This window comes from Athene cunicularia (genome assembly GCF_003259725.1).
Source record: "Athene cunicularia isolate RWA chromosome 7 unlocalized genomic scaffold, athCun1 chr7_part1, whole genome shotgun sequence".
NCBI classification, from domain to species: domain Eukaryota; kingdom Metazoa; phylum Chordata; class Aves; order Strigiformes; family Strigidae; genus Athene; species Athene cunicularia.
The window spans coordinates 18,201,353-18,224,845 of NW_020799107.1; the positions used below are offsets into that span (position 1 = coordinate 18,201,353).

At 35.7% G+C, this 23,493-nt stretch overlaps 1 protein-coding gene across 1 annotated transcript in view; it reads left to right on the plus strand.

Moving 5' to 3' along the window:
- GRB14 (growth factor receptor bound protein 14) overlaps positions 1-23,493 on the plus strand; it is a 64,250-nt gene that overhangs the window by 25,079 nt on the left and 15,678 nt on the right. Inside the window, exons 3-5 of the mRNA XM_026852466.1 lie at positions 10,170-10,326; positions 16,568-16,689; positions 18,642-18,716. Of these exons, the coding sequence (XP_026708267.1) occupies positions 10,170-10,326; positions 16,568-16,689; positions 18,642-18,716 (354 nt within the window). The remainder of the gene's footprint in view (positions 1-10,169; positions 10,327-16,567; positions 16,690-18,641; positions 18,717-23,493) is intronic.

The following is a 23,493-nucleotide window of genomic DNA, read 5'->3' on the forward strand; positions in this document are numbered from 1 at the left end:
AATAAAATGAAAGACTAGATGAAAAGTGCTGAGGGATAAAATGTTCTGTCAGAATAACTATTCCACAACAGTTAAACCATGCCGTTATATACCACCGGTGACTAGAAACAGATATCCAGAGACAATAGTGGGCTGGAAGGATGTTTTAGTGTGACCCAATAAAGCATGGGTTTTGGTCTTATACCAAATGGCAAAGTGTTTCAGCATTCTAAACCAACTATTTATTATAGCGGGTTAACCTACATAGCCTTTGTCATATGTGCTCTGAACATTCCTTGTACCACTCCAGAAATTCCAAGAAAATTTCCAAACTGTATCTTCTTTAGCTAAAAATCTAAACTTTGCTTAGTCTTACAGAGTCCATACGCTTTTTTCCTCTAGTGACCTCCATGGGAATACATAGGTGATAAAAGTGATGACAGAGGCATTCTTTGCTTTGAAGCTGTGTTGTAATTCAAGGCAGAACTTCTGTACAAAATTACAATATAAAAGTGAAAGAATTTTTAAGAAAAAATAGTTTTTTCTTCTTTAATTTTAAAAAAAAAGATTTTAGGGCTCCTGCAAAGGAAATGGAAACCAGTTGGTCTCTTACTGGTGTTGTTCAGAGACTTGGTCTTTCTCAGCTTCCACAAGAGATCTGCTCTACTGAGAAACCAGCAACATAGTGTGAAAAACCTGGTAGAAACAATAGGTACTTCTTTTTATAGCTGCTATCTCTTCAGAAACATAGAGTGCAGCCAGAACGTGGCAGTAACAGATTTGCTTTCTCTTGTGCTGGAACACAGCATTCTATTTATCTCTGACAAGCGAAGGATATGTTGGACAAACTGCACTATTAAATACAGCAAGCCTCATTTAAATAATGTTAGTGCTTTGACATAAATAGGGACAAGCTATTCAAACACGAGGCTGATAACATTCTGCCCTTAACTTTCTTGTACACAGAAAACAAAAACCAGAAGTATATTTTCTATTTAAATTTCTTTCTCCTCCAATATTCATACATGACTTCTTTCAAAAGTAGAGTAATATGTGAATAATTTATACTGTATCTCTAGTTTGGGGGATAAAGAAAACTGTTGCAATGGGAACTTTTTTCATTTTCCGTTCACTTTCTATTTCACAATTTTTAATTTTTTTTTTTTTTAAATTAAATACTGAAGTTCTTCCTTCAAGTCAGATTCTTTGAATCTAGTATAATTTTTTCCATCTTCTCCCTCTTTTTAAGTCCAGTTAGTCTAACTGGATATTTTTCCATCAGTATATGTTAAGTATTCTAAATGTTGTTATTGTGTATAATAAAATATAAAACTGTGTATTATTACTAAAAGTTATGTAAAGTTAAGACTTTAGCAGGCAGTGTGAAAACAAAGGACTGAAGATACTAATTACCTATTAACTAAATAAACTCAAGAAGTTTACTAATATGGCTAATAAGCTGTTCACCTGCACTAAATTAATTTTTCATGAAGTTCATGTGAAAGTACACTCTTAACTTTAATACAATAATCAAGTCTGGTCTGAATATTGATCTCTTTAAATAAGGCTTTTGAACTTTTATTTTGAAGGACTTGGTTTGGGGACAACATATGAAACTCTTAGCACTACCAAGATGAGTTTTGTATCTTGCTACATATTTTAGCTATTTTCTATGGATTTCATGAGAAATATTAAGGTAGCTCCAAAATATTGGGTCATAAAGCATGTACATTTAGCCTAAATAACTTAAGCTCTGTACCATGAGCTGTATGGGTTGGACATACTGAATGATATGAAAGAGCAAGAGCCTGGGAATTCTGACACTAACAGGTGGGTATGCAGGGGTAGAATGGAAAATAACTTGTGTACAAATGTACTTGTTCAGAAGTTGGATTATATTATGTTCTCCACTGAGTTTTACAATTACTTTTTGTTGGTTAAAGAATTTTACCCAAGTTTCACTGGATTATCATCATCATTTATTTATTTTTAGTGTCTAGAAAGATGTAAAACTCTTGTCTTCCTAGCTGAGATCCACATGTCTGTGTATTGGGTTTAGATTAACCAGGAAGCCATGCGTACTGTACACTGAGGTTGAGAAGTGACCTGCATTTGATTAGTAGGTTTACATTTGATTAGTAGATTACTGTCTGTAAGTGGTACATAGAAGACAGGAATAGCGAACCTTTTATCTTTCCCAGGGCCAAGAGGTTATTCATATAGCTTTGTGTCAGATGTTAATGTACACACTTGGCAGTGCTCAATAATGTAATGAAAAATAACTCAAGACTTATTTTTACCATGGCTTGTAAGACATGGGTTCTCCACAAAAATGTAAAGGTTAGTATGAGTAAGAGTCAGAAATTACCTGGCTATAGCCAGCTATTCTAAAAATGAACCAGTCATTCCAAGTTTTTCTTTATTTTACAATAACTGTTAATCTTCATAATAGCTTTTCTTTTGAAGGACTTTTTCCAAGTTATTGGTACAAGTCAATGTGAACTGCATTACCCTACTGAGATTTTTCAGAAGTATGATGATTACTAAATCGTTCTAGCAACTGCTGTGAATAAGATGGGGAAGCATTTTCATAACTTTAAGATTCGGGTAATGTTAGTAGATTCTTAACTATCTGCCTGGCAACAGTGGCTCACAAATTTGCCATGAAACACCCCAGAATTAATCTGCTGCAGTAGTCTTTGGGCTTTTCTTCTTTCACAGGACTGAAGAGAAGTTTGTACACTATGCACATCAGATGAAGTAATAGATGGAGCCTAAGCTTCCATTTCTGTTGGTGTTAGGATAGACTGAGGTTTGCCATTTAAATTTCTTTAAATGTAGACTGTATAACCTTCTGTTAACTGTTTTTTGCCTTTTCATTTCCAGTGTCCCCTCTATTTAAACTGGCAATTTTATTTCACCTGTAAAGAGTAGATCTGGGAACATGTTCTTCCATATCCGTTGTGAATAATTAATGCAAATAAATAATTTAGCTGCTCTGCAGTGTGTTTATCTTGTATAAGTGATCCTTTGACTGCTTAATCATTGGCAAACCTGCTGATTTTCTTTTATTTCTGCTATTCCATGGAATTGTATTACTTGAATTTTTTTGCTAATGATGTATAAATTTCCTCAAAGCTTTTTAGTTGTTCATACACATCTTACCAGTTGTATTTAAAATGCCTCTTTAGCTGTTTTTGTCTGGAAGCCCCAGTTTGAAAAAAATATCTTTTTAAAGCAAAATAATTTAAGACTCATTATTTAAGTAAATTAAGTCCCTTCCAACCCCACCTTTCCTTTTAAATAATGTGCATTCTTTTAAGGACTTTATTGTGCTTTTTACTTACATAGAACCCTCTGCTTTTCTTACTGCTGATTTGGTCCTTTGTTGTGATAATGGCTGTTGATGGTGATAAATCTGTCACTTTCTATGTTTAATCTACATGTTATTTATTACTGTAATTCTTACAGTATGTTGAACTTCACAATGTAGCTGTTGTTACTATAACTGGAGGATTAAATAACTTTTTCAGCAAAGTAGCATATAATTATAGTTATTGAATAGTTAACAATAATCTCACTTCCTGCTCTAAAAGTAGTTGTACTAGGAGTTAGGTGTCCAAAGTGTGGAGCTTGCTTTCTTTAGACCTTGCCTTTTGTTCAGTTTTATACAGAGAAATGAAATTTCTATACTATTTTATTGATATTTATAACTACATTTTGCTTTTGTTGATCAATATTAAAAAAGTGAATGTATCAAATTCAGGATTAAATAATGTTATTTATATTTTAATTTTCCTGTTGTCTTTCAAACTTTGTTTCACTTCAGTTTTACTGATGTTGTCTTTAAGATGATTGCATGTCAGCATTGCCCTCATTCTGCCATTTTTTAAAATATCATAATGTGATTGTCATAACCTTAGTTTGAAAGAACTTTACTGGTATATTTTTGCACATAGCTTATTATAATTTGGAGATCTGCATAAGTTAACCTCCCTTTTTATGATACAACATATTTATACATCTAAAGCAGTAGTCATATGAGGAAGTCGAAGTGCTTTGCAAATCTTAATGAGTTCAATCTGTTACCCTGCTGTACAGAAACAGATTTCAGTTCCCCTGCCCCATTTTACAAAAAGGAAACCGAGGGACTAATACTGACTTGCCCAAAGTCAGATGGCAAATACGTATTTTAAAAGTAAGAATTGGACCTTTTTTACCTATAGCTAATCTCAAATATTTTTTTGTTACTTCTTCACATAGCTATTTAGTTCCTTTTTAGTGTGTGCTTCTTTCATTCATCAGATAGTCGATCTTGTGCTGGATTAGGTGGGGCACAGAATCTGTACTAAGAGCACAGGGAAGGGAAGTGACTATATGTGCTGTATAATATAGACAGTTGCATTAGTGCCATAGTAAGCTATCAGAAGACTACTATAGAAGATAAATAGAAGTTGTTTTAGTTGATAATTTGTGTATATTGTCACTGTGAAATTAAACATTTTTAATACCTTCTAACAATATATAGTTCTAAAAAAATGTGTTTTGAGGCAACAAATTCATGAATTGCTTGAGAAATCGAGCTTGTCAGTGGTCTTATATTTGAATAAAGGCTGGCAATTGACATTATTTTTGTTCTTTGAAGTGTCAGCTTAAAAATGGTGAGAATTTAGAAACAATATGAGATTTTTCTGGATTGTGGTAGTAAAGGTAGGCAATTTTCCTAGACTTTTTTAGTACTTTGGTTTCATTGCAAGACAGACATAATTGACTATTAGTGATTTTATATCTTTTAGTGCTTGTGGGCCCATACCTCAATCTATCAATAACAGATATTGTGTTCAAAGTTAATTTTTGGTCATGTGAAAGAATAGCTCCTCCTCCTTTGGGCAACTACTTCATTCTTTGATGTTTGCAGTACTCATGATCGGTGACTTTGCTTATGATCAGTTTCTCTGGACTGATCTCCCAAGGCTTCAATATATGGCTAAGAAGCCATACAACATGCTTAACTTTTCCTTAATAGTCTTGATGGTCATATTGAAGAAGATGACCGTTTCATTTCATGTCACTTCTAAAGTGTCTATTTTGGCTGGTTTTTATAAATTTTCGGGTTTGTACCTTAAGAAGAAAGCAAGGTATTCTAACATTGGAGCCATAGAATAGAAAATGTTGCTGGCAGCAGTATCTTAAAATATCCCTTCCTGAAGTTGATAGGAATACAGTCTGTGCATGACAGATTTTAAGTCTAATGCTTGTGTCACCTAAGCTACTGTATATATGTCCTGTATATTTTTCTGCATGGGAGCAGTGATCTTGCTGCCTCTTGAAGATATACTGTGTTCCAGATAAGAAGTCAGGATTCACTGGGACCTGCATTTGACATAAATTTGGGTTTTGGATTACATGCTGGAACTCATTTTGCCCTCTTCCCCTATAGATGGGCTTCCAGGTAATTGTCTCTAATCACTGGGGGACAGTTCATACCTGTCCAAGTATACACATTGACAAGTCTATGCAGAAATCCTGTGGTGCCTTGTGAACCCTCCTCAGATGAGAGGTTGACAGGCTTAATCACCACCATTTTTGTTTTGTGTGCCTAAAATATTAACTTTGGCCTACATATTAATAAATAATAATATTTATTATTGTATTTAATATAAAATATTAATTTTGGCCTGGAAAACTTCCCTTTGGAGGAAGTATTGGAAGCTGGTCTTTTAACTGTAGACTGGGAGATTTAAAGGGAAGGTCTTGCATTCACACCTGATAATGAAGACAGTAAATGTTATTAACACGCCTTTTTTTTTTATTTTATTTAAAACTATCATGAGTTAGCCTGCTCTTAAATATTTTCATGAATGCAGGTTCTCTCTAAACCCAAGACAGACTACTCCTAGCGGTCATAAAATGGTTCAAAATTACAGAAATTTCCAAGCATTTTCGTTGTAGTTCAAATACACTCCAAATTCCCCAACCCTCTGCCGGTATCAATAATCAAAAAAATGTCTTGCAGGGAGCAAGGTTGGAAGTTGGAGAACAAATGCTTCAGGCAAATAGCCTGTTAGTTAACACTAAAGATAGAGGTTAGCACAGTATCAAGCAGGATCTCAGGGGAAGTATGGCACCCTGGAGTGTAAGACTTTTTAAGGCCTGGTTTTGCATACAATAACTGTGCATTTAACATAAATGTGACTGAAATTGTAATGCAAGTACAAAATGTGTGATGTTTTATTCATGGGGGGAAAATAGTTGTAGAAAGATAAGCTAAGGTTAGGTGCTTGTATCTTTATAGTAAAAGTGGCCCGGTTTTTTTTGTTGTTTTTTTTCTTTTTTTTTAAAGGTGCTGACCTTTCGCTGTCTTAATGGCTATGCAGGAACATTAAGAATCGTGTAAATGTCAGGTCATTTTGATGTAGGCTCCTATATATGGACTCCATGTGCTGGGTGGTTCCTTATCTGTTGGATCTACCTGGCTTTTTTCACATGTTAGGACTTAGTTTGAAATTTGAAATTCCTCAGTGCAGGGTATGGTCTTTCCATATGTTTGTGCTGTTTCTGCAGATTGGAACTTCCAAAACAGATGGCTTGAAGATTCTGAAGAATCAGACTTGGAACTTGGACACCCCCTCTTAAAAGTCTATGAAACACATTATTTAATTATTGTAGTGGAGATGACAGTTGAGTGTGGAAGAAGACTCGGGGGAGTAGAGCCCAGCCTTCTCTTGCTCCTCCCTCCACCCACACTGATTACCTTATGTGCTCTTTTGCTTATTATTTTAAACAGTTCCTGATTCTTTTGCTCCTTCTGATTATTTTTTTAGTATAAAATCTAGGGTTTCCTTTTTCCTTTTTTTTTGTGTTAAATACTAGGTTATATTTGTCAACATCGATTTTACATTCTGAGTTCAGATGATTAGTGAAATACAAACAATAATATATTTTATTTTGAAGCAATGTTTCTTATCAAAATAATGTTTTGGAAGGATAAAGATGCATTGCACATACTTCTGGGATCCTGGCTGATTTTTAATATATTGACAAATGGAAAGAGGATGCATAGGAAAGCTGTACCTCCTTGCCAGCTCTGATAGGCAATGAAAATCATTAATGCTTGTCATGCTCAGCTTGGTGCTTTCCTCTTATAAGATGATCTTGGAGCTACTAATTTCTTACTTCTGGCTTTAACTGGAAGCTGTTGAGATGTTTCTTTTCCTGACCTTGGGAAGAACTAAAATCTCCTTGTATTTATAAACTAGACAGGAAAGAATATTTGAGCACTACCGAGACAACTTTTTCTGTCTACCAATAGGTATAGTCAAGGGAAGTTAAATAGCTTTAGAACAAAGCTTGAGGGTGTATGGAAATGAAAACTAATGACAGCTTGTTCTCAATTAGCAGCTCTTTACTTATGTGCTACTTCTCAGACAAATTTTCAGGGAAAAAAAGGAAGAAAGTGGGGATGATTGGCCAGCCTAATGCATGATGATAACTGCTAATAAAAGTAGTGGTCACTTAAACTTCCTCAGCTCTATAGGAAGTCAGCATAACTGCATCTTTAGCATAATCCTACCACCTTTTAGTTCTTGGAGCATCCTCTACTTCTGGGAAGAGAAGTATTTATTGCAACATATTTCCAAGGAAAAACAGGCTTTTGAATTTACTCTTTTTCATCTAATACACTCCCCTTGGAAAAAATACATTCCCTGCAAATCCTACAAGAGACTTTGCTTCAAACACAGCAGAAAGCACAGACTGAGCAGTTTTTCTAATTAAAAAACCCCTCAAAGGTCACTCTAACTGATGAGATTTACACCATCACATTCAATTCATTAAACTAAAACCGTAACAGAAGTTCAGAAGGGTCTATTAGGTGACTGCCTGTCTGTTGTCTCCTGCTGTATTTGAATCCCTTTCAAGGAAGAGAGAAAGGGCATAGCATTTGTGTTTTATATGGTAACACATGTCATAGCTGTGAACTGGGGTGATCCATTGTTCTAGACTTGCATGGGATTTATTTCCCTATACTGAGAAAACCAAGTAAGAATACTCACAGAGAATATAAACTCGGGTTTTTTTTTCCATTGTTTTTTTTTGTTGTGTTGTTTTGTTTTAGCTCTGCTCCTGTAGTCCAAGGCCACCTCCAAGGCTTCCTGCTCCCTGAGTTGAATGGCTGCAGGCAGCTCATTATCATGACTTGTGTTGCTGTCTTCAGCATCTTAAAAAGTCTTTTTCTATTTCTTCTGCAATGAGTGTAGTCATCTGCACTGCAACTCTTAACCTTTTTAAAAAGAATTTCTGTAAAAATCGTCCGTCAAGGGCCTCAGCATGGGCTGTACGTGCTCTTGCTGTAAAACGAGCACACCAACTAACTTGATGAGTACCTGGAGAAAACTACAGTTGCTAGTATGTGCTGGCAGGGTCCCTAGCCAGAGTGCTGGTGTGGGTTCTCAACCTGGCTTTATTGCAAGAATATTGACAAATAGAATAGAATATTTCAGTTGGAACGGACCTACAATGATCATCCAGTCCAATACTAGGAAGTTACAGTTGCTTTAATTCTCTCCTTTTTTTTTTCCCTTTCTATACTCTCTCTCTCCTTTCTGGCACTTCAGCCTGTAAAATCTTTTAGATTCAGCCTGACACAGACTTAGTGGAGAGGCTAATGAAGCTGTCCCTGACCTTCAGTGCTGCCCAGAGTAGGACATGTCTTAAGGTGGTGGGATGCTGTTTTGTCTGCTCACCTGTACAATCCTCCATCCCATTCACAGTGCACCCTGCCAGACATGTCTTTTAATAATTCGTCTTTGAATCCTTGTAAATACGGCAGGAATTTAAATCATGCTGGTTTATCCTGCACTGCAGAACATAATTTCTGTGTTACTAGAGTAGGAGTTTAAGTTGTGTGTGTATAACAACACCCTGCTGCAAGCAGGTTACATTGCTACTGGTCTCACTTGCTTAGCATTGGAAATGCTGCCAGAGCATAGATATCTTATAAGAGCAACCATAGCCATCAACCATGGCTGCTTTGGCAGTACTGATCACTGAATTCAATACTGATGTGGTCCTTTTGTATTAAACATTAGTACTGGGCTATAGCTTAGGCCTGTGGTAACGTCAAATCAGCTCTCTCCAAGGTCTGCCTGTTTTCCCTGGAAAGCTCTGCTTAGAGATGAGACAGATTTTAACCACTTCAGAAGCATGATTTTAGTGTTTGCTATATCCTGGAGATCAGTGTCATGACAAGGGTGGCTGAACCTCATGTGGAATTCTTGAGCTGTCATCATTTATTAGCTGAAATATTAAAGCAAATCATATTGGACTTCATGATGATTTAATATGCAAGGCCGAAGTATTGTTTACCTGCCTATTTGTGTTTAGAATAAAATTCCAAACATTTGTTTTATTTTAGGAACTATGTTACTATTCCAACATACAGTACCACAGATAAGAGTTGATTCTTATGTCAGGAGACTCAATATTTTTCACCTTTTATTAATGAGAAATAGAGGAAATCTAACACAGTATTGAGTTTCTTGACTGCTGTGAGGAATATGAAATTATTTTCTATTCCTATACAAAAAAAAAATCTTCCGTGTTGACTTTAATGTGCAGAGCTTATAAAGACAGAGCACTAGTGTTTTGCATCAGTTCCATCGAATTCACCGATTCATCTGATTAATTTCATTCATTCTCCTTCAGAGAAAGAAAATACAGAAAAAAATACCTGAATGGTCATGCCTTCTTTCAGTCAGTCATTATGCAATGGCATCTTCAGCTCTTCATTTGAAACTAAGCATAAGCAGGTTTAGCTTCAATTCTTCCAGAAATTAGTGGATACTCATTCTTCAGGACTCTAAAATGTGTACCAATGTTGAACATTTATTTACTGAAATGTAAAAGTGAAAAAGGGTAAGTAATGAGAATTTGTATCCGCCCCTTCCCCCCCCCCCCCCCCCCCCCCCAGCAAGGGATGTCCAGTAGCCAAATTTAGAAGTGGGATATGCTTTGCTCAGCTGCTTTGTACTCAATTACACCATCGCACTAAAAAAAAATGGCTGTCTTTAGTATTTCATCCTATGTGTTTAGGTTCTTGTCTCAGTCATGAAGCTGAGAAAGAAATATGTTTGGACTAACTGAATCAGAGATTAAACTTATGGATATTTTAGCTTTTTTATTTATTGCAGGTAATTAAAGTGTATAGTGAAGATGATACTAGCAGAGCTTTGGAAGTACCAAGTGATATAACGGCCAGGGATGTATGTCAGCTGTTGATATTGAAGAACCACTACATTGATGACCACAGCTGGACTCTGTTTGAACAACTTACCCGCACAGGTTTAGGTAAGACTAGTACTCTATAATGCTATAGCAGTAAATAAGGTGTTTGGTTTTCACTTTATTACGTAGAAGTACAGTTGTAATAGAAAGGCTTGGTAGGGCTCATGTGTATTTGTTCTTTTGGGAGTTTATTGTTTCTGCTTCTCTTTTGCTGAAAGCATAGCTATAAAGTACATTTGCCTCACACTGCTTGATCTGTGTCTGTAAGAGTGATTTGTAAGACACTGATTGTTAAAGTTCTCACTGCAAATTGTTCTTCACTCTTCCTTGCTTTTCTTTGGCAGTTCTTCCTCTTTTATTGGTATTTCCTGCTTATCTCTAGCAAGACTTGCATTATTTTCATTGCAAATAAAATCTTTGTTGTTCCAAACATCTGAGTGAAATCGCTGACATCAAGGACAGAAAGCTGTTACACAGTGCTGTTCTCTCTGGACAATAGGACTCAGTCTTCAGGAGCATCAGAGTAGGCTCTCAATATTTTCCTTCAGTATGGTCAGTCTGGCACAGGACTGCTTAAAAAGCGAAATAAAACTATTCTTCTAAGCTTCCACTTACGGACCTATGAGCTGTGTTGAAGTGACTTTATGCTTAGTATTCTAAGTTGCTGGAAACAAAATGCTCTGAACTTCCACATTATCAGTGTTCCTCTAGTACAGTAAAAAACCTCTTTCTATTATACAACTTAAAAGGTGTAATCTGTGGTTTCAGACTACAAATATAATTTTAACTTCTGGTCTCTATTCCTTTTTGTTTTCTATAGACATAATTTTGCAGTATAAAAACACATTAAGACAAATTAAATTTAGGGAGAAAGGGGATGTTTGCCGATATAAAAATGCAGACCACATGAAAGACTTCACTTGACAAAAGATGAGTTTAGAAGCCCACCACTGGGATATAGTGTTGAGCTGATACTCTAGTCAGACAATCTTACTTATACAGCACTATGTTGCAGTACTGTATTATGTTTGGTTTTGATGGGGTATTATATCAGAAAAAAGTACTAGAAGGCAAATGCCATAAAAAAATCTGGTTTTCATTTCATGTCACTCAAAGTTTCTATATTATTCTTGAACTTTAGCACTGTACTAGAGTTACCAAAGGTAGTAGTTCCACAACCTCAAGGGCAGTTCCGGCTGCTAGTGCAAAGTGTGGCTTGAGAGGGATGTTTTGGGGCCTTCCCGCGTTCTAAAAAACATAAAAAACTACTTGGAGCTCTTAATTTTTAGAAGAGACTGCCCTGGTACCTGGTAATTTCAGTACTGTCCATTAAAAAAACCCTCACACCACCACCAAAAACCCAAATACACCCCCCACCCCCCGAATATTTATATATGGCTGTAAGCTATTGTTAAGCTTCCTTTCTGTGTATGTATCTAGGGGATCTGGACTTGTAGATTTGTGTAAAGTAAACTTGACTGTACATCTCCAGCTGTATTATGTTTAACAGCTGTATTTTAAAGATGAACTACAAAAGCTAAAACTGTTTTCTGCCCTTTTCTGCTCCTTTATCCTATGAAGGCAGCCACAAACGTTTTTCAAATTTTTTTTTCTTGCTTTGTAACATTTCAAAGATATTTATAACCTTTTGCACTGAATGTATCAGTTGTAAGATGCTCCCAGCTCAGAGTAAGGTCAGAGTTAAATCTGGGTCGAGGCTGTAAATGACTGACTGCTACAGAAGAGGAGGTATAAAAATAGCTTTTATACAACACTACGTAGAAGTGTTTTCTGTATTTTATAGTGTGGCTGGTGTTTTAAGTAGTGTAGTAAGTATTGAAGAAGACACTTTTGACAAACCATGCCAGAATAATGGCATTGTTTCTTCAGGTTTATTTATTTGCACGATATACATTTTGTCAAATAGTGTATTTTCTGCAATCTGAAGGATTTATTGGAATATTTCAATATCATATCATTAGTGAAACTGCTTTTTCTAAGATTCTGAAATTCTCAAAATTGCTGGTGTGCAAGTGTGAAGACCTGCATTCACCATACGGTCTTTTGATTGCTCCAGCTGCTTTGGGCATAATTTTAGAAAAAGGTGAATTGTTAATTTTTAAAATAAATTATTTCCTAAATGATGAGGGTGGCAATTCCGAATTTATCTTTATGATACTGGTAGATCTGGTTTTGTTTGAAAGGTTTAACGTGTTGATCTTGACTTGCATTAAGTATATTCTTAAGCGCTGGATGAGTAGCATGAATAAATATTTTTCCAATGCTAATGTAGTTTTGGACTGTTTGCTATTTATTATTCTGTTGTATGTTTTACCCATGGAAATTTAGACAGGTTTTTTCTGCTCCTAAGTTAAATGAATGGATATAGAAAGGAGAAGTACTGTGAATGAGTGTGTGTGTCTGTGTAAATTCCAGTATGAAGGGGATTAATAATTCATTCATCAATTAGTGAACATTTTCTTTAATATCTAACAGCTGTCTGAATACTTCAGAATTAGATATAATTGCATGAATCTTAGTGAGCTGAGCACAACATTCTGTTTTTAATCAAGACAGACATTAATTACATCACCAGAGTGTGCCTTCATTGCTGTGTGGAGGCATCTGTATGTGAAGAATAAAAAAGTAAAAACCAAAAAAATCCTAAAAAATCCATAAAACCAAAACATAAAATCATGGTCTGAATATTCCTGTTTTCACAAACCTGTATGCCCTTTAGTGTGGAGCTATATTACATTAACATTAAGCATGATCATGTCTTCACTACACTGCATGGCAAGTGCTGGCCAGCTTGTGTTGACTTGGGGCCAGTGGGCAGGGCAGATGGTTCCTCCATTTGCGCCACTTCCCCAGGGCACTGGCTGGTGCACCCCATCTGCCTGCCCTCGGGCACCCACACTGCACACAGCCTGCTGCTGCTGCCCCATCATCTGGGATCCAGATCTCAGCCTTCCTACCCATCTTCAAAGTTTTGCAGTAGCCTGGGCTCTATTTCAAATATCCGAAGTATGATGATTATTACAGCACTATAAATCACAATGTATTTCAGAACTGTGTGTTTCAGGTATGTATCCTTTTTTTCTCAAGTTATCGAATTCAAAGAAATCCTTGGATGTTTTTCACCTTGTCTAAGGTTATTGAAGGCAGCTGAAGTATGCCTAGATTTGGATGATGCCATGTCATCCTTGCCACCAGGTACCTTGGTGTTGAAGCCCCATGCTTCCATTGCAACTTCCCTGTACAGGGCAGGCTACAAAACCAGAACAGTTTTCCATAGCTGTTCTCCTTTCCAAGGAAAGTACTGTCTTCACCCTGAAATTTTTCCTTTTCTAGCGAGAAATTTTTGTGTTGACTGTAAACAGTTTTCCATTTGCTTCTGCAGCTCAATAGACTTGTGTTGTAGGGTTCCTCTTTGAGTAGGTGATAGTGCCTTGGCCAGACCCATCATTGTTGTGTTTCGGTCTCTTGTTTTGATTTCACTGTCTGCATTCTTTTAGGTAGCCTGTGGGAAGACTCACAAAACACTATCTGTGCTATAGTACTGGACAATGGCTTTTCTGATTTTTATTTAGTATCATTTCTTTTTTCCCCTGCTGGGTGGCTAGAGAGGAGGCTATTTAAAATGTGTTCTGTCATGCACTTCAGTGTTAAATTTTCTTTCATGTGCTTTAGTTACTTCCCATAGTTAAGGAGACTCTGTTTTGGACGGGTGCTCCTAATGTTAGAGATAGTAGTAATAAAGAGGTGGTAGAGAGGAAGGTAGAAACTCTTCAGTCTAGCTGGAAGAGAAAAAATGATCTAACTAAACCGAAGTGCAGCTTTTTCATGGCAGCATTTAGGGATTTGATTACAGGTCTGTGTTTTGGAGGGCAGTAACTAAGTCTTTCAGTTCCTTCAAGAAAGTAAGTTGAATCAATTGTAAAATATTCTGTGATGTGACACCTTAAAAATAAATAAATACTAGCATCTTTACCCATCCATTAGGGTGATGCAGAATGTCTTATTTTTGTACTGAGAACTAAGTCTTGAGGAAATGCTATTTTCTTAAATGTCACAATGCCAAGCATTTAAGAGTTTTAAATGTCATCCCAGAGGAGTGCTTTCTCTCTATAAAACTGAAGGGGAAAAAAAAATGCTGGTTTTGAGTAAGAGCCTCAGTTCTTTAGTGTCTTTTTAGCCCTGCATCTGAAGAAAGTGGTTTTGAGGAGAGCAGCCTGTACAAGATTTTAAAATGCTCACTTTTCTTTCAGTATTTTTGAGGTATTTTTTGTTGTCTGATAAGTTTTTATTTGCTTCCTGTGATCTGGTTACAAAATGCGAGTTTAATGTAGCATCATTAATCAGTCGCTTTGTGGGGTCAAGAATGAGTTAGTCAATGAAGAATTAGTTATAGTCAATGGAAGTTTAACTTTTCCCTTCTTGATCATGAGAGTGCTTTGTCTTCTGCTAGTCATGAACTTGATATTTTCCTACTGAGGTGAAATTTAGCTGTATGAGTGTATTGTCTCTAAATTTTCCAGCTGGAAACTTCCTGAAGAAGTTTATAGATTTGCAGGCTACCATAAGGGTGTTACCCACCAGATTGAACAGTGTGGAAGCATGAAGCAGTGACTAGCAAAAGAAGTGGCAAGAGAAAATCAATAAAAAGATGCTGTAGTTCTAAAGAGGCTTTAATGATCTCAAATTTGAGGCTTGATTTTTATCTCTTAGAAGGTTGTACATGCTACACTTTATGAAAGTTAGGCTCTTTGCTTGGCCAGGTTCACTTGCAGAAATTTACTATTTAAATTAATATTATGTCTAATTAAGTTATTTTTAAAAAAAACACACTAGTCTTTTATCTGTTACAATTTTCAAAAATTTTTCTAACAGTTATATGAGAGCATCAACATTCCTTTAAAGTATATAATAAGATCTTTTATGATAAATCAATGCAGTGGAGAAAATGTGATCATAAAATTGTGAGTTACATAGTTTTTATAATATATTTTTAATTGCCATTTCCCTTTGAAACCATTATCAGAATTGGATGTTAAAACCCCATAATTGGCAGGGAGACATAAGTTTAAATCTCAAATCTATTCTTAACCTGTAACTCATTGTTAGAGTATAATTTAAATTTGGAGGTGCCAATGATCATTTAAATAAAATCTACAACTTTGTTCAACTCCATCTTGTTCTCATTAGTTTGAGTCCACAAAAAAGAACAAGTGGCCACAAAAACTGTATACTCATTTGGAATTATGTTCATCCTTTTTTTTGGTGGCATGAGTTCATAAGCTGCTGAGATTTATTAAAGAAAAAAGGCCATACAAATATTAGTGCACAGAAATTATCCACAGTCTTTCAGGATTTATGTGTAACTTCTGCACTAATGTAGTCCCACTACATTATTCAGAGTATGCAACATGTAAACATGCACAGCGCAGGAAAGTTCTTAAATTCTATATCTTTCTTATAAATGCATTTCATATTGCTATAAAATTGAATCTGAATGACAGAAGCAATCTAAAGCAGTGTGAAACCTGATTCTGAATGCCAGTGCTGTGGTACAAATAACTGAATTATTTGCCTTTTCTTCCTCTCTTCCCACTGCAAAACCAAATTGCACATTTTTTTTTTTTTTTTTTCCGTGGCTTACTTTTACCATTCCTTTTGCTTATGCTAGTTCTGTGGCTCAGTATCCCTGGTTTGTGCAAAAACATTAAAACACTGAAATGCCCTAATCTCATTTGCAGTTTTAGCTATGCTTCAGGACTTAGTGAGACTCTGGGGAGAAGGTGGCAAATGAATGATTTTCTATATTGCAGATAACTTTCACTTCACAAATGAGGCATTAGAGCAAGGAGTGTTAGAAAGACATCCCTGACATCCCAGACAGGCTGAGTGAATGGTTGAAGTGGTCTGCTGCCTACTGCCCCATGTGTCACCCAGCAGGAACTGCCTGGCTTCTTCAGGGAAAACATGGATTTGGCTGTGACATGGAATAAAGCCCTCAGCTGCCCCTGTAAAAGAAACCAACAACAAAACACAAACAGAAAACCCCCATGTGGGACAGACCTCAGAACTTGGTCCCTACTGGGGTAGAACAGTAACTTGGTATAACATGGACCTGATTATATGGACTGTGTTCTGATTGCTTGTTTCATGTTTTGTATTCATTTAAATTAATTTAATTTGATAATATATTTATTATTTGACCTTTGTATTTTTATGGTCTGCTCGTAGGCTCTTAGGCACAGGTTATGTGTTTCTTTTTTAATTTGTTTGGTTTTTTTTACAGGAAGAGCTATAGAGGACCATGAATTAGTGATGGAAGTCCAGTCAAATTGGGTAACAGAAGAGGAAAACAAACTGTATTTTAGAAAAAATTATGCCAAGTATGAGTTTTTTAAAAATCCACTGGTAAGTCCTAACATTCTATCTGTGAAGTAGTGCAATTGCTGTTGCTGCAAAATAGTCTTTTCTACACAGACAGGCAGAGTGTAAAGATGTTAGTATAACATCAGTCAAAAGGAATAATTGGGAAGGAATATATGGGATATAGGAATATATTATAGTGCATGTAACTGTTGGCCAGTCCCTTTGTTGGAACTGTAAAACATCCATGTTTGTACTTTTTTGAGGGTGAAGGGGCAGACAAAGGTTTAACTTTATTGAAGTTTGCACATGGACCTGTGACAAAATTTTTGAAATTGAGTGGTTTCCATCAAATGACAATAAAATATAAAATGAAGCAGTGTGAGGAGGTGCATCTGTAGCAAATATGATTTTATTGTTAAAGTGAAAATTTAATGTTATGACCCAGTGGTGTCCAATGGCAGCTTCTCATAGCTGCATCAAAATGACAGCTGACACAACAGGCAATGAGCAGCCATAACCTGTTATGAGTAAGCAAAAGTGAAGCTAAAGCTAGTGTGTGTAAAGAATGGAAAGAGAGCAGAGACAACTTGTAACTCAAGGATGTTGCCAGAGGTTAATGCTGCTGATTCAGACCTTGGCTGATGGCAAAAGCTATGGAAGCAGTCCTGGCTCAGCAGGAGAAACTCACCATCTGGTTGCTCAATGCACAGTGTATTTGGATCACTCATAATGCTGTCTCTTATAAAACCAGCTTGTTTCAGATGTCAAATAGAGAAATAGCAGAAGCGTATGAGGACTTAAAAGGTGAAAAGTGGAAAGGAACTCAAATTATCTACCTGAGAAAAGGCAAATATTAAGATACCAAAAGATAGAAGAGATCTAAGGGTGGGTCTGGTTTTTTTTTTCTTTCTCTGCCTGTGTTGTACTCACCTGACACAGAGATATTACGGCACTAGTGAAAAACTCTAAGTTTGAGATGGTCTACTCAAACTTCTAGTAGAGAAGCTTTCAAAGAATAAGTCTGTTTGTATATTGGTTAACCAGTGAGTGGAAATACCTGTGGAATGTGGCAGACATGAAGCTATGACTAGCATCAGCAGCTGTGGCTAATCAGTCATTACTGTTCCTGTTGAGTCATTCTTCTGGGCGCTGTGGTCCCAGGTGTAGCAAGAATGCTTTATCAGAAATTATATGAATTAACCCTACCAGTAGTTCAGTTTTGTTAAAAACAAAAGTCAGTGGACATTGGATGGTCAGGGGAATATAAGCTTTGAACTTGTCCAAGCCTTGAGAAAACATTATTAGTAATGGTCAAACTTGGCTGGTTTGTATCAGGATGACTATATTGAACTCCCCAGCTGCAGATCTGTCCCATAAATTACCCCTTGAGCTTTCCTTGATAATGAAATTGACACTTTCAATGTGGAGTTCTTAACCACACTGTATTAAGGTAGTCAGATCATGATGTTAATTCCCATTCATATCATACAAAATGGACAATTAAAAAAAAAACAGAAAGGATTTGTTCTCTATTAATGGAAGTTATCCCAAAATATTTTACTGGGTTTCTAGTGTAATGAAAACAAGAGAAAACAATATATTTTTCAGCATGTTGGTGTAGCATGCTGAAAAATATATTGTAGCATTTGTAGCATCTTGAATCCCCAGGCAAGTCTTATATGTCAACAGAAATAGAAATTACTACTAGAAAAACAACACTAAGGGCCAGGCACTGCAATATGACTTGCACTGATGTATGAAACCCTCTTGCTTCCAGAGACCACTGATGTTTTCTCAAAAGTCTAAATTTTTCAGCAAATAATATGTAAGATGTCACCAATTTAGGAATGATATTAAGGTAAGCTGAAATTATTGCATCAGAGAATCTACAGTGTCTTGCACTGCACTGGGAACATTAATTTTACAACCAAAAGAGATAGGAAGTTTTATATTTATTTTTTTCAGAACTTTGATACAAATTATTATTGTTACAGAGCTTTTTTCCAGATCGTATGATATCTTTTCCAAGTGAGACCAATGCAGCAGTAAGTCACTCTGGGATATTACAGGTATGTAATCTTTGAATGAAGATGAGCCAGTTTAGTTTAGAATTTCCGCTTGTCTGTGTTGTGTTAGCATAGTTCTTTGTCACTGTTGGTTCTGTTGCTGTTTTTTTAATAACTCAAAACATGTTTAATTGCTTTTCCTTATGAGATATAAAGTGATGTGTCCTTCCCAGACAGTTATTATATGACCACAGTTGGAAACTTGCACATTCTTTCAGAATCAAGGAGTGCCAAACCAGACAAAATGCAGTAAAAATGGTTAATACCTTTATTGGGTATTTCAGGTGAAATACCCTGTTTCCTTAAAAAGGCGGAATGCTGCAGTACTTAGCGCATACTTAACAGCAGGCCTGAGTAGAATACTGAGGAACTGGTAATGTGAATCAAATGGGTGTAAAAAAGAATTAAATGGTTAAACTTAATGAGTAGAAAATTTAGACAGACTGGTATGATTTGTTAGCTTGAAGGCTACTGTAGCCTTTGAAAAAAAAATATGGTAGGTCACTCAGTGTTAGTCATATTTAAGCAGACACAAGATTTTAATTTACAATGGGAATAATTTCACAGAATGACCATATCAGGAGGGATCATCGTCTTACTTCTCAAAGAGGGGAAAAATGAGTAATAAAGGTGGAAACATACACATCACTCTTGTTTGCTTGTCACTAGAAAAATTAATTAATAGAAGAACTTTCACTGGCCTTAAGACAACAACCCTGCATGTGAGTGTTTGGGATAAAGAATGATTGGAAAGGCAACATAATAAAACAAGATATTTAAGGTAGAACTAAAATTACAAAAATTTTTGCATCTGTATAATAAATTCTACCTTAGCATCCATCAGTAAATGAAAAACACTGAAGAACTAATTCTCAAAGCATTCTTCTGTATTATAATCCTTATAGAAGGAGATGTTACTCAGGAAGTTAAAATCATCTCAAATATAGTAAAAAATGTTTCAAATTAAAATTAAATGACATGTGCTAGATTCTCTAAATAATTTTTAGAAATATAAATAAAACCTTTATAATTTCAAAATATGCTGCATATCTAGTGAAAATCAGTTCACTTTCGTTAACCTAAACAGCAAATAGATTTTGCAGTCTAACATAAACATTTTGTTTAGAAAATCTTGTTCCCTGTATTAATAGAACTTGATATTCTTTGCTCACAAAAGTAATTTGGTAGTTTGAAAAAAAGACTTTTATAATGGAACTCTTTGCCATATAGTCTTGCACAGAACTTCCTTAGGCCCATATTGTGTTATGTAGAATGTATGTAGAGCTTATGGGTAAGATGAAGAATCTTTCTAAACATATATAGTTACATCCCATTTTGATAGCTTGAAAAAATTGTTGTGAGCTCTCCTCTGCTGCTATTTTATGCTGTATCATTTGTTTAATTGTATTTCATCAAATAAAACTTACTAGGCACAAAGTAGAGAATACCTTTGTGAATTGTGCAGCCATTATACATGTTTCGGCAGAAGTTTTTGGGTAAATTGTTTACACCGAGTCGCTATTTCCTTGGAAACTTTTATTAAGACAAGTTAATGGGCTTGCGATATTATTTGTGATGTGCTTGGTCAAGTATCAAGAGAGACATTAGTTTTAACAAGTCAATGCTTACAAGTGATTAAAAAATCACTTCTGATACTTTTATAGCTTTTTGTGGATTGAACTGTAAGGAAGTAAAATATTTTTCAAGTATGTTTTTCTTGACTTTCACTGAGAGTGAGTATTTTGGCTGATGACTTTAAATCAGAGCATCTAAATAGCCTCAGAAAAACAGAAAAAGTTTACCTGTCTCCTATCCATTTAGCATGTGCTAAGTAAAATTACTAGGTCTGACTTATACTGAATGTCCATGTATACCAAAGAGAGAGGTTTAATTTCTGTCATGAAGATCTTCAGCCTAAAAAAAAAAGGAGCAGCATGTCACTATTTTGATTAGAGTATGGCTGCTCTGAGACACAACACTGTATGTACATGTCTAGTGGTAGGGAGTATGGATCATTTGGAACTTGCTTTAGGTTATTTTTGCAAATTGGATGCTTTAAAACATGTCAAAAATGAACATAGTATTTAGATTTTAATCTGAGGCATCTCCCTATAGTAATGAAATATTCTATTATTTTCAGAATTTGGGATGGGTTGGTGGTTGATTCTTCAGAATTATCAATTTTCATAGGTGGGCAACAAATTAATTCACTTGGTTTAATTAGATGTGAAACTGTTGTTAAATGTAATTTTAAATGGGGCTTATGACTTGTTTACAACATCATCTGCTTATTGGAACAACTCTTATTTTAATGAATTCATGTGTGCACTAGATCCCTTGTATTCTTATTCATGGCAGCAGTTCCAATGAATACACTGCACATCATAGATAGCATTGATGGGATTGAGTCCTGCGTTAGGGGGTGAAATCCTAGCCTCCCTGAAGGCAGTAATTTTTATTAACTTTGAAGTATCAAAATTTTATCCCGGTTTTCTTTCATTTTGTCTGTGAACATTTCTCCAGTGTTGTAATTCTATTTTTTACATCTTTAATTGTATTTGGAACAGAATTTTTTTCACTACACAGTATGTCAATCAGTGTTTTAAATTTAACAGTAACATCTTCAAAATGGAAGGTTGAAATTACTTGGGTATTTACACCTTTTTCTGGTTTTGCTTTAAGAATAGACCTATCCCCCCACTCCTTCCTCATTGTTTAATAGATGCAATTGATATTCAGTTTCTGTAGGTAGACTTGAAGATCAGAGTTCAAGTGTTCTATTGACCAATTTGGCTGATTCTTTCTAATAGCTTTTTACATATAATGTGAATACATTAAAAAAAGCTATTGTAGATAGCATATGTCCAAGCCATCTTCCAGAGCAATGAAAAAAACTTGCATCTGATGTAGAATATATTAAGGAAGGAAGAATATGTCTTTCCTAAATAAACATTAAAAAGTAAATGTTATATTATGCAAAAATTAAGTTAAAGACAGAACAGGATTACCAACACAAACACTCATAATTTTGTGAAAGGTAGGATGACTGATAGTATCTTTTCCTTTTGCCCTTTCCCAATTGATGTCTCTTGCCCCATGTTCTTAGTTATTCCCACTCTCTGCCTTCACAATTTGAGATTCAAGATTATATTTCTTTAATCCCTCTGACACAGCAAATCCCTTTTTCCCTGAGCAGTTTCGCATCTGGCTCCGTTCCAGTCTTCAGGTTGAAATAGTCATGCACTGACTTTCAGTCTCTTGTCAATATCCTAGACATGTTCTGGTTTGTCCATTGCCTTTCCCTGTCTTAGACTTTAGGTTTTGCTGGCCTTTCTCCCAGTCTAAACTCCTCAGATTGACTGAAGTCTATAGGAGACAACACTGAGAATTAGCATCATTTCTTCACTGGAATTACTTGGTGTCCCCAAAATTTATCATGAGGTTCAAGGGAAAATCCTTCTCGTCCACAGTAGCATTGGGCTGGATCATGGCCAGCTGTCATCACATCTTTGAAGAAATCAGTCATCAAATTCAAACTTGTTTCACAGAGTCTTAGGAAAATGATGGCTGCTTTAACTTTCAAAAATAGTGTATAAGCGCTCAAGAAACATCCAAAATAATATTGTTGCCTCTTCTACTGCAACCTCTGTTCTACTCTTCTACTGCAACCTCTGTTCTACTCTTCTACTGCAACCTCTCTTCTACTGCAACCTATTGTTGCCTCTTCTACTGCAAATATTGTTGCCTCTTCTACTGCAACCATTCTTTCATTGAAAATGTTGAAGATGCAGACAAATAAGTTATACAGTTAGGAGTGCCACTCTCAGTCTTTATTGCAAGCAGTGATACCTAGTATTTCTGCTGGGTTTATTATTATATTTATATGAGATAGTCCAATGTTTTTCCTGTTCTGTTGTTTTTTCACTTGTTGATTGATTTTATTTCCCCACCCACCAAAAGACATTTATTTGCTTTCTTTTCTTTTGTTCAGATTGGTTTTAAATTGGTTGGTTTTACAGCTAATCAGATCATAATCAAGTCCTTAGTGCTGTAATATATTAGTATCTGACAGATATGGTGACATTTGACACCACCCTACATAACATGTTATATATTTCACTGCATGGGAGAGAGGGTGCAAGTTTATTTCTGCATATTGTGTGACCAGTAATCCCTGTCTGCAGCATACCATCGTTTAACTCTACCCACTTCTTCTTCCTATATTAAGGACTTTTAATATTTTTCTTATTTTTTGTTTTATTTTGATTTCTTCTTATCTGTATAAGCAGGGATAATTTCCCCTGTAATAAACTTGCATGTACTTCCATTGAAAAAAACCAACCAAAACCCAACAAACCAACCCAAAACCTCAACATAAACTCCAACCAAAACCAACCCACAATAAAAAAAGCCAAGGAACTTATCTTTTCTACCATCTTTAGTTTTAGGGTTTTATTACAGACATTCAGTTCTCACTCTGAAATATTTTTACTGCTCATTCCTTCTGACAGTTAATGGTTTTGACTACAGTTTATTCATGTTATATTTTCTCATGCAGTCCTCAGCTGTCTTAGAAAGAAAAAGATGGATCTAGGATTGCCTTTTTCCTAGCATTATTGCTACTTTACTTTAATTGATAGCATGGGTACAGCAGTGACTGTTGAAGCTGAGCTTTGTATTGCTCCTCCACTTTGGTCTGCTGAGTAAGAAAAGCATTTTTCCTGACAGTGCTTCTAGTTTGAAGCTCTTATGGCAGAAATCCTGGGGAAAACACTTGTGC